This window comes from Petromyzon marinus, chromosome 24, assembly GCF_048934315.1.
Source record: "Petromyzon marinus isolate PM22_M1 ecotype Great Lakes invasive population chromosome 24, UKy_Petmar_22M1.pri1.0, whole genome shotgun sequence".
Taxonomy (NCBI): Eukaryota; Metazoa; Chordata; class Hyperoartia; order Petromyzontiformes; family Petromyzontidae; genus Petromyzon; species Petromyzon marinus.
In genome coordinates this window covers 13,829,787-13,842,316 of record NC_133690.1, presented here as the reverse complement: position 1 = coordinate 13,842,316, position 12,530 = coordinate 13,829,787, and the positions used below count along the sequence as shown (strand labels likewise).

The 12,530-nt window shown below is 48.3% G+C and overlaps 1 protein-coding gene across 1 annotated transcript in view; it reads left to right on the top strand.

Annotated features, from left to right (window-relative positions):
- Positions 1-12,530, top strand: part of LOC116945571 (metallophosphoesterase MPPED2-like) — a 57,576-nt gene that overhangs the window by 38,320 nt on the left and 6,726 nt on the right. The window contains exon 4 of the mRNA XM_032959995.2: positions 9,955-10,070. Within this exon, the coding sequence (XP_032815886.1) occupies positions 9,955-10,070 (116 nt within the window). The remainder of the gene's footprint in view (positions 1-9,954; positions 10,071-12,530) is intronic.

Here is a 12,530-nt window from a genome sequence, read left to right as displayed (position 1 = left end):
GTAAATGAACGGCTCAGTACGGGCACCAAAGAAAGAGAGGGAAGAGAGAGAGGGAAAAAAAATGCAAGCGTGTTATTATTCAACGTGCTTAACCTAGTAATGTTTGGGGTTGGGGGGGGTCACGGCTCTTAGCCTTGAACATGCCAGTTGGGAGAAGACTAAATAGTGAAGGGGTTAGAGCTGGGGGTAGGACGGGTGGGCTGCTGGCGGTGGGAGATTTAATCCGGGTTAATTACCAGGGCCTTGCCCCCCCCCCCCCCCCCCCAAAAAAAAAACCCTCACGGGAAGTGTCAGCCCCCACCGCCAGATGTCACGCGAGGTCTCAAATCCCAGTAGAGAGTATTAATTTGCCTTGGAATACCGCTGCCCAGAGGCGGTGTGGCGGCAGCGAAACAGCCTGCTTTAATGGGCTGCATTTGTCCTTGTCGAGCGGGGGGGGGGGGGGGGCGGTTGAGGCTGTTGTGCCGTGCCGTGCCGAACGCCGTGCTCGGTTTCTGTCGGGCCAAAAATATACAAGCTCCGCCGGGCGGCGTGGCGTGGTGCGGCCTCGATCCCGGTGCGGGCCTGACACTGGTGCGGCACGAAAACCCCGTCCGCACGACAGCCGCCTTCCTCCAACGCGGCGCGCCGGCGGGGTCGTTAAGAAGTATTGCGGAAAAATTCAAGCGCCCGCATTGAGTGTCCTTGCGGGGCGGCTCGTAGTGGATTGATTTGGAAATCGTCATTGTCTTTTTTTTTCTTCTCCAAGGTGACGAAGTGGCGTTGTCCTCTTACACAGTCACACCGCTCTGTTCTCTCTGCGAACGTGGGCACTTTTGTGGGCACAATGGCACTGGTATGTTTTCGCTTGCGTCTCCTTGAGGAATACATAGAATATGACTCGGTAATTTAAAATCTGGCTATATTTTAAATGTGTGTGTGTATATATATACAGGGTGTTTGAATAAGATGGACCCAATTTCAAAGCAGTATATTTCACGATGGCAACATGTTACAATTACACAAAAAGTTACAAACGGTTTAATGAGTTATCAAGTTTTACTAACCATTTTATAAATGCTCCACGTCCCCTCCACCTGCTGTACGGGCAACATCGAGACGATAGTTGAATTCGTCCCAAACACCTCTCAAAGTGTCTTCTTCCACTGAAGTCACCGTGCCGTGATTCTGTTTTTGAGGTCATCCAAATTAGTCGCTAATGGTGGCACAAAAGCATGGGCTTTGACGTGTCCCCACAAGAAAAAGCCGCAGGGTGTGATGATGTCTGGGGATCTTGGGGGCCGAGAGTGTAGCGCCAGGTCTTGGGGTCCTGTGCGACCTACAGTGAGGGAAAAAAGTATTTGATCCCCTGCTGATTTTGTACGTTTGCCCACTGACAAAGAAATGATCAGTCTATAATTTTAATGGTAGGTTTATTTGAACAGTGAGAGACAGAATAACAACAAAAAAATCCAGAAAAACGCATGTCAAAAATGTTATAAATTGATTTGCATTTTAATGAGGGAAATAAGTATTTGACCCCTCTGCAAAACATGACTTAGTATTTGGTGGCAAAACCCTTGTTGGCAATCACAAAGGTCAGACGTTTCTTGTAGTTGGCCACCAGGTTTGCACGCATCTCAGGAGGGATTTTGTCCCACTCCTCTGTGCAGATCTTCTCCAAGTCATTAAGGTTTCGAGGCTAACGTTTGGCAACTCGAACCTTCAGCTCCCTCCACAGATTTTCTATGGGATTAAGGTCTGGAGACTGGCTAGGCCACTCCAGGACCTTAATGTGCTTCTTCTTGAGCCACTCCTTTGTTGCCTTGGCCGTGTGTTTTGGGTCATTGTCATGCTGGAATACCCATCCACGACCCATTTTCAATGCCCTGGCTGAGGGAAGGAGGTTCTCACCCAATATTTGACGGTACATGGCCCCGTCCATCGTCCCTTTGATGCGGTGAATTTGTCCTGTCCCCTTAGCAGAAAAACACCCCCAAAGCATAATGTTTCCACCTCCATGTTTGACGGTGGGGATGGTGTTCTTGGGGTCATAGGCAGCATTCCTCCTCCTCCAAATACGGCGAGTTGAGTTGATGCCAAAGAGCTCCATTTTGGTCTCATCTGACCACAACACTTTCACCCAGTTGTCCTCTGAATCATGCAGATGTTCATTGGCAAACTTCAGACGGGCATGTATATGTGCTTTCTTGAGCAGGGGGACCTTGCGGGCGCTGCAGGATTTCAGTCCTTCACGGCGTAGTGTGTTACCAATTGTTTTCTTGGTGACTATGGTCCCAGCTGCCTTGAGATCATTGACAAGATCCTCCCGTGTAGTTCTGGGCTGATTCCTCACCGTTCTCATGAGCATTGCAACTCCACGAGGTGAGATCTTGCATGGAGCCCCAGGCCGAGGGAGATTTACAGTTATTTTATGTTTCTTCCATTTGCGAATAATCGCACCAACTGTTGTCACCTTCTCACCAAGCTGCTTGGCAATGGTCTTGTAGCCCATTCCAGCCTTGTGTAGGTCTACAATCTTGTCCCTGATATCCTTGGAGAGCTCTTTGGTCTTGGCCATGGTGGAGAGTTTGTAATCTGATTGATTGATTGCTTCTGTGGACAGGTGTCTTTTATACAGGTAACAAGCTGAGATTAGGAGCACTCCCTTTAAGAGTGTGCTCCTAATCTCAGCTCATTACCTGTATAAAAGACACCTGGGAGCCCGAAATCTTTCTGATTGAGAGGGGGTCAAATACTTATTTCCCTCATTAAAATGCAAATCAATTTATAACATTTTTCACATGCGTTTTTCTGGATTTTTGTTGTTGTTATTCTGTCTCTCACTGTTCAAATAAACCTACCATTAAAATTATAGACTGATCATTTCTTTGTCAGTGGGCAAACGTACAAAATCAGCAGGGGATCAAATACTTTTTTCCCTCACTGTATTCAACATTGAGGCAGTGTGTTTTACAAATGACTGAGGCTAGGGGCTGTTTGTGCGCTAGGAGAGGCATCTAGCAGTAATCATTTGAAACTCTATGCCCCGCCCTCTCTACATGCCCCGCCCTCTCTATGCCCCGCCCTTTCAAGTGGCAAGAGTTTCACTCATGGGCGGTTCGTGGTTGCAGAGATATAGCGATTTAGAATCGTGTCCATCCATTTGAAACACCCTGTATATGTATAGTTTTAAACATCCGTTGCTGAGCACAGGCAACAACAATAAATTGTCAAGTGGCCAGCAACAAACAGCGCCATCAGTTAACGCATTTCTTGCATTGAGCCTGATAATAACAGCTTGGGGGTGGGGGGAGGCGATGGGAGAGAGTTCCAAAGTTGAGCGGTGTGATGAAAGATGCAGAAAGAGAAGTGCTGCGACCTGCATTGTGGTGGTTGAACACAAAATAGTGCCTTGGAGTCAGGTGGTGGTTGAACACAGTTGGAATGAGACGAAACAATGAGTCTGGTAGACCAAGTCCTCAACATAGGTGGGGAAAAAAATTAATGAAAGTCAACCGAAACAGTGACCATGATAGTAGCGATAGAAGAGTGATGAGTAGGCGACTGACCGCCAGTGACCGAGTGACTGGAGTGAGTAATATAATGATAGTAGAACTCTTAACGACGAATCGCTTAACGACGGGCCTCCATCAAGCCCAATGTGTCGTGTATAGTAGTGTAGTGTATAGTGTAGTGTACAGTAGTGTAGTGTCTCCATAGACCCCAGTGTGTAGTGTATAGTAGTGTAGTGTATGGTAGTGTAATGTACAGTAGTGTAGTGCACCCATAGAGCCCAATGTGTAGTGTATAGTAGTGTAGTGTATAGTAGTGTATAGTAGTGTAGTGTATATTAATGTAGTGTATAGTAATGTAGTGTGTAGTAGTGTATAGTAGTGTAGTGTATAGTGTAGTGTATAGTAGTGTAGTGTATAGTGTAGTCTATAGTAGTGTAGTGTATAGTAGTGTAGTGTATAGTAGTGTAGTGTATAGTAGTGTAGTGTATAGTGTAGTCTATAGTAGTGTAGTGTATAGTGTAGTCTATAGTAGTGTAGTGTATAGTAGTGTAGTGTATAGTAGTGGAGTGTATAGTAGTGGAGTGCCTCCATGAAGCCCAATGTGTAGTGTATAGTAGTGTATAGTGTAGTGTATAGTGGTGTAGTGTATAGTAGTGTAGTGTATAGAAGTGTAGTCTATAGTAGTGTAGTGTATAGTAGTGTAGTGTATAGTAGTGTATAGTGTAGTCTATAGTAGTGTAGTGTATAGTGTAGTCTATAGTAGTGTAGTGTATAGTAGTGTATAGTGTAGTGTATAGTGTAGTCTATAGTAGTGTATAGTGTAGTCTATAGTAGTGTATAGTGTAGTCTATAGTAGTGTAGTGCATAGTGTAGTGTATAGTGTAGTCTATAGTAGTGTAGTGTATAGTGTAGTTTGTAGTAGTGTAGTCTATAGTAGTGTAGTGTATAGTGTAGTGTATAGTAGTGTAGTGTATAGTAGTGTAGTGTATAGTGTAGTGTATAGTAGTGTAGTCTATAGTAGTGTAGTGTATAGTAGTGTATAGTAGTGTAGTGCCTCCATATAGCCCAATGTGTAGTGTATAGTGTAGTGTATAGTGTAGTATATAGTAGTGTAGTGTATAGTAGTGTAGTGTATAGTAGTGTAGTCTATAGTAGTGTAGTGTATAGTAGTGTAGTGTATAGTAGTGTAGTGTATAGTAGTGTGGTGTCTGCATAGAGCCCAATGTGTTCGCTTACTGACCATTCCCCTGTTAACGACGGGCTGTTGTAGGTACAGTAAATATTAAACAATGCATTGCATAACCATGTTTCTTTTAATATTATGTTTTATGTTGTTAGTTTCTTTATGTGTTAATATCCATTGTTTAAATATTATAAAGTACGTTTTTTGGATGATAAAGTACGTTTTTTTGGATGTGATCAGAACGAATTAAGCCTTTAACGTGTATGTCCTATGCTCGCAGAATGACCAAATCACTTAACGCCCGGTTTCGTGTAACCAATGACTGTATCTGTATTTAAAAAAACCCCAACGTAACATTTATTAACCCATAAAATAAAAAGTTCTCTGCGCGTAGCAAAAAAAAATACTTTCCCATTATTCACTCGGTCACGTGACACATGAGTCTATAATTCTTGCTGCAACGAAACCTGAAAGGGGGATTGGCGACCTCAGATTTGTAATTTGGCAGATGCGGTCAGGCGCTTTCAAATTTCTGCGAATACATTTTTCAGGGGCGCTTTGTCGACGCTGCAAATAATACACGTTTAGGGGTGAAACAAAAAATATGGAAATGAGTCTGCATCCTGGGAGACAATTGGTTTGCTACTGCCACTGCCGGGATGTGGTGAAACTCTTATTCCGTGTGGCATTGAGATCAGCTTCGTCTTTGTGTTACTCCAGTTTAGCAACTAGCGGGAAACGTTAGTTCACAAGTATGGCTGTCAAATCAAGAGGTGCTTATCGTATTTTGCACGTAACGTGCTTGCCACAAATGAGCCGCAATGCCCTGCTGATCTCGTCAAGGAGCATAAGCCATCGCGCGAACTCCGGCGGTCATCCGGTGGCTCGGGAAACTGTCTTCCGATATTGGGAAGCTACTGGAGCTATGCATTTTTAACTCTAGATTTAAAATTAACTTCTTGCGGGACTGCTTTTTGTGCTTAGTTTGTTGTCCTTCTTCCCCCCCTTAACCTCCGATTCGCACGGATGGCTACGTACGGCGCGGAAGAAGTTCAACATAGATATTGATTTCTTGAAAGATGTTTGTCATGGCGCTTATAACTGGGAAACCAAAAACTGGAACGAGGATGAGTAATATGCCACACGTCAGCAAATATTTCCCTTTTCAAAACGAAAGTTTGTTTGTTTTTTTGAGACGGCATAACCTGACCCGGACAGCGGAGCAACAAACATTGGAGTGATTGGTTGTTTGCGATTGCTCGCTGGAGACTCCTATTGATGGACGGCTAAATTACAGGATTTTTTAACTCATCATTGCACTGCTTTATTTATTGAACGGTACCGCCGTCCGTGCGTTGAGAAAAAAAAATTTTGTTTGTCCATCTGTCATTCTGCTTTTAAACTCGAGAGCAACAAAAAAATACACAACAGCCTTCCTGAGCACGTGGCCTGTCGCAGTGAGACACTGCCAAAGCTGCTCGCGCTCCATAAAATATCAAGCATTGCGTAACAATCACCTCACACCCGACATATGTATTATTTGTGAAGGTTATATTTTTTTACTCAGGGCAGATATGCTTATCTTGCAGATACGTATGGTTCCCACCCCCCCCCCCCCCGCCGCCCCACCCCAAGTCGATCCGACACAAGTTAAATTCAAATAAATAAAAACTTGAATATCACAATGAGGCATTCCATGCTAGCACTCCGGTGACATCGGCCAGGTAATGTGATTGAACCTTAACGGGGGAAGACGCTACGATCTTATCGCAGCGATTCCACTGGTGTCTTCTCGCCGATGCGATTAACTGTGACTTGACTTGATTGTTCGTTGTTATCTCATTTACAACGCCTTCAATCTCGAGGCAAGACAGCGCAGGAAAGCAGCTGCCTGTGAACGGATCTGCTGGTTCAGAGGAGAGAGGAGCCTTTGCTTCAAACTCCACCCCCTCCCCCCCCCCACCTTGAGGAAGGTAGCGAAAGGTGTTGCAGCCTTCTAGCCAAAACTGCTTTGGATGAGAAAATTACGAGGCCGGCATGTCTTGCCTCCGCAGCGCCGCAGAAGGAGACGCGGCCGTGTGAGCTCGTCGTGTGTTGGTCTGAGTCCTCCGTTTAGTGGCTGTCCAAGTTACATGGCAAGAGAGAGAGAGAGGAGAGAGAGGGCCTGGGCAGGTTCCAATGCCAAAATGTAACTGTACTTGAGAGAAACGAGACCGTAATCCATATTGCTCAGTTGCCACCTTATTTTTTATTTTTTTTTGCTCTCAAGCATTTTAAGTTGCCTGGCACGCGCGTGTGTGGGTGCGCTGGCCCGCCGCGTTTCTCCGTTGCAGCATAAATAAGGAAATTGTGGTGTAAGGGCCTTATTGAATTTTTTTTTTCCTCCTTGCAAAAACATCACATTCCAACCTGGCCGTATATATATATGACTTATGAACGGCGGTGTGACCTGTGTTATTACAGGGTTGCCCTTGTGGTGATTTCCCGGAAGAGTATGCCCATGTGAGCAGTATCGTGCTATATCCATTTACTTTGAGGTTTATAAAGTACATATAAAAAGGGTCAGGTTCCTGCGTCCGTGTGTCCGTGTGTGTGGGGAGCGGTCGTGTCGTCGTGGCTAGTGCACTACTCTACGAATCCGGCGACCCATGTTCAAATCCCTCTCGCGGTAAAAAATAAGTGCTGAAGGTCTGAACCGGTTCTGAGCCTCCCCGAGGTCGACTCTGCCTGATTCGGTGGGTAAACAGCAGCATTGGGGAGACAAAGGCGGGCGGGCGTGGCATTGGCCACCCACCCCGTCGTGTACCGTGCCGGCCTTGAAGTGCTCACTCACAGCACAGTTCAAAGGCTGGATGGGGCATCTTTATCTCGGCGTGTGCATGCACACAACACGTTTGCAGTGCCACGAGCCACACCGGTCACTGTGCTTTGAGCAGAGACCAGATTCACGGAGAGCCTGGGGGTGGGGGTTTGTAGAGCGTAGAGAGACAGACGGCACAATTTCTCCCCACGATCGCATCGCATTGTTAAAAGGAGACACTTGATTTTACCGAATGTTTTTTTTTTCTTTACGTCATTAATAAAAGTACATTTACGAACCTGACCCGGATTAGGAGTTGTTGCTGCCACGGAAGAGATGGGATATGTTGAGCCATTCTGGCACCGGTGCTGTGTTAATATCCTGAGCTGTCTCTCCACAGAGAACCCAGCGAGTCATAAATGTAATGCCTTGATTTATTATTAAAATGCGCTGTACTCTACAGTATACGTACGTTTGCTGTTTCAGCGACTATACAGAGGGAAAATACATTTAGTAAATAAAATATAAGAACCAATATTTTTTGCTGGCTGGTGAAAAAAAAAATCCAACATATTTCCCCATGGGCTTAAACGAAATAATTGGAAGAATAGATTTTTTTTTTCAGAGCAGGCCCATTGCTCTTCCAGAGTCGCAGTTCAAGTGTTAAACGTGATAATTACTGAAATTAATGTAGGTTTTTTTTTTTTTACAAAACATCGTTCTTCAGTTCCACGGGTCACAGGTCCTCCCATGCAATAAGCGGGCATTGAATCTCAACGGGCTCTCCGCGAGGCCCCTCAACAAATAAAAAGCACGGCAAGTGGAGCAATGCCGCGTTAGCACAGAGCCGACACCGGCCGAGATCCTGGGTGTGAATCTGGGTTTCTGACGGGAGTGATTTTCAACCGGATTGTTGAGCGTGGCGAGTCGATTGGCTAAGCCCGGGTTGTCAATAATTACACGGAACGCCCCCCCACCCCCTCCATTTTCTGAAACGTTGTTTGTCAAATCTCAGCTTTGATAACTTTAATAACTTTGGCTTGATTGACATGCGCTTAAGACACTTTGCTGGTCACATGTGAGGAGTCTCCTTAGGTGTGGTTAAAGAGGCCTGTTGAAGGGTACTTCTGTGACCTCATCTTCGCAAGTCCGCTCTCTGGGAGATAATCAACGTGGTCCTCTGGAGTTCTTAATGGAAATAAATTCCCCGTGCACCGTGATGCCGATTTGACTAATAGAATGTAATTTGCAAAAGAAAAGCAAGCTGCATAATTCTGAATGCGTGATGGGTAAACAACACCCCTGGGAACGGGATTGAGCTGTAGGAGATAGGAGATGGTGAATGAGACCCTCCTGGGCTAAACTGCTGCAGGGCAATACTACGCATGTTGACATTGATGAGCTTAAAAAAATAAATGAAATGTGTGTGTTCAGTATCTTGCAGTAATGCCATTGTATTTAAGTCGCATTTTTAATATTTTTTCTCAATTTTATTCGAATCCTACTATTGACAACCTGTCATGGGACAAAATATCCATCGGGAGCTCTGGCAGAGTAATGCGTCAATCCCCTGTTAGAGAATGCCCTGCGGAAGGTGATATCGCAAAACTACATCTGAGACCCCTCCAAGTGACCTCCATAAGCCAAACTTGGGGGGGGGCACTGCTCTGTATCACACACCCAGCAAACGTACAAACGTTCCGTGCATGGCAAGGGAAACCGATATTTTTTTTCTTTTAATTCTCAACCGAAATTCAATATCGTAATTTTTTGTGTGTGTGTGTGGTAACCGAGCTGAGACCATCAACTCTGCTACGTTTGACAGGCCCGGCTTAAACGTGGCAAGCTGAAAGCTGGATTCGTACTCGGCATCTCAGCATTTGCTGGCTCTACCCTGACCCTGAGGACAAAGTTAGATCTAAACGTATTAAAATACAAAAATATATATACTGCATTCCTATGACCAAATCACTAAAGGTTCTGCTCAATTTGCTTTGCTGTCTGAAGCAAAGTAGGCTTTGAGCCTGGGCCGTGCTTTAAATGGTTGACCACCGTGCTGAGCAGTTTATCGGCTGTGGCAAGGCTGCTATTTTGTGGGCAGCATAGGGCGGTGCAACACGATCCATTGTTCCACTGCACTTCTATGCTTCCTGCATTCACCAACCCGCACTGATCAGCGTGGTGAAGTACAGTCAAATAATTCCCTAGTGTTGGATGGACAAATGGCTTGCACAGGCAAATTACTGCGGATACTTGCAGCCTGCAGATAATGAACTTGACGATGGTGATAATGATGATACTAATGGTAATAATTGATGATGATGATGATGATTGATGATGATTGATGATGATGATTGATGATGATGATTGATGATGATGATGATTGATGATGATGATGATGATTGATGATGATGATTGATGATTGATGATGATTGATGATGACAGTGGTGTTGTTTGTGATGGTCCCCACCCAGGACCCCGTGGTATTATGGCTGGGGCTTTAACCTGCAGCGGGGACAGCCACTACTCGACAAGTGGAACCTGATCCCCGAGGGAATCGATGTGCTCATGACGCACGGCCCTCCGCTGGGTACGGAGAATACTGCACTCCTCACCTCCGGCGCCAACACCACCACCACCGCCACCACCTCGACCCCCCAGAACCACCACCACCACCTTCCAGCACTACCACCACCCACTCTCCACCACCACCTTCCAGCACTATCACCACCTTCCAGAACGACAGGGTGCTCTGGTGGCGAGATGTTAACTACCTCGCCTGGTATACAGGAGTTTGTAGGTTTGATCCCGACCCTGATGCCTGCTGTATATTTGGAGTTTGCGTCTCTCTCCACGTGGTCGCGTGCATTATTCTCCGGGTCTTCCGGTTTTTCCCTCCACATTTAGAAAACATGCGCAAAGAGTATTTGATGGCTAAAAATTTCCACATGATGAGCCACTTCAATGAGCTATCATTTGCGGCCAGGTCGCTGATGAAAAATAGCTAAATAGTTCCGTGCGCCTTAAATGGTAAAATAAAAAAAAGTTTAATTTACAGTTTAATTTACCCCCCCCCCCCCCCACTCTTGCCACCATAACCACCACTACCCCCATTATCCCACCACCACAACCGTCACCTCCTCTCTACCGCCGCTACCACCACCCATCGCACATGGCCACCACCACCACCTCCATCACCCACTCACCACCGCCTCCATCACCCACTCACCACCACCGCCTCCATCACCCATTCACCACCACCACCTCCATCACCCACTCACCACCACCGCATCCATCACCCACTCACCACCACCACTTCCATCACCCACTCACCACCACCGCCTCCATCACCCACTCACCACCGCCTCCATCACCCACTGACCACCACCGCCTCCATCACCCACTCACCACCACCGCCTCCATCACCCACTCACCATCACCGCCTCCATCACCCACTCACCATCACCGCCTCCATCACCCACTCACCACCACCGCCTCCATCACCCACTCACCACCACCGCCTCCATCACCCACTCACCGCCACCACCTCCATCACCCGCTCACCGCCACCGCCTCCATCACCCACTCACCGCCACCGCTTCCATCACCCACTCACCACCACCGCCTCCATCACCCACTCACCACCATCACCATCGCCTCCATCACCCACTCACCACCACCGCCTCCATCACCCACTCACCATCACCGCCTCCATCACCCACTCACCACCACCATCACCCACTCACCACCACCGCCTCCATCACCCACTCACCACCACCGCTTCCATCACCCACTCACCACCACCGCCTCCATCACCCACTCACCATCACCGCCTCCATCACCCACTCACCACCACCGCCTCCATCACCCACTCACCACCACCGCCTCCATCACCCACTCACCACCACCGCCTCCATCACCCACTCACCACCACTGCCTCCATCACCCACTCACCATCACCGCCTCCATCACCCACTCACCACCACCGCCTCCATCACCCACTCACCGCCACCGCCTCCATCACCCACTCACCACCACCGCCTCCATCACCCACTCACCATCACCGCCTCCATCACCCACTCACCACCACCATCACCCACTCACCACCACCGCCTCCATCACCCACTCACCACCACCGCTTCCATCACCCACTCACCACCACCGCCTCCATCACCCACTCACCATCACCGCCTCCATCACCCACTCACCACCACCGCCTCCATCACCCACTCACCACCACCGCCTCCATCACCCACTCACCGCCACCGCCTCCATCACCCACTCACCGCCACCGCCTCCATCACCCACTCACCATCACCGCCTCCATCACCCACTCACCACCACCGCTTCCATCACCCACTCACCACCACCGCCTCCATCACCCACTCACCACCATCACCATCGCCTCCATCACCCACTCACCACCACCGCCTCCATCACCCACTCACCATCACCGCCTCCATCACCCACTCACCACCACCATCACCCACTCACCACCACCGCCTCAATCACCCACTCACCACCACCGCTTCCATCACCCACTCACCACCACCGCCTCCATCACCCACTCACCATCACCGCCTCCATCACCCACTCACCACCACCGCCTCCATCACCCACTCACCACCACCGCCTCCATCACCCACTCACCGCCACCGCCTCCATCACCCACTCACCGCCACCGCCTCCATCACCCACTCACCGCCACCACCATCGCCTCCATCACCCACTCACCACCACCACCGCCTCCATCACCCACTCACCACCACCGCCTCCATCACCCACTCACCACCACCACCACCTCCATCACCCACTCAACACCACCGCCTCCATCACCCACTCACCACCACCGCCTCCATCACCCACTCACCACCACCGCCTCCATCACCCGCTCACCACCACCGCCTCCATCACCCGCTCATCACCACCGCCTCCATCACCCACTCACCACCACCGCCTCCATCACCCACTCACCATCACCGCCTCCATCACCCACTCACCATCACCGCCTCCATCACCCACTCACCATCACCGTCTCCATCACCCACTC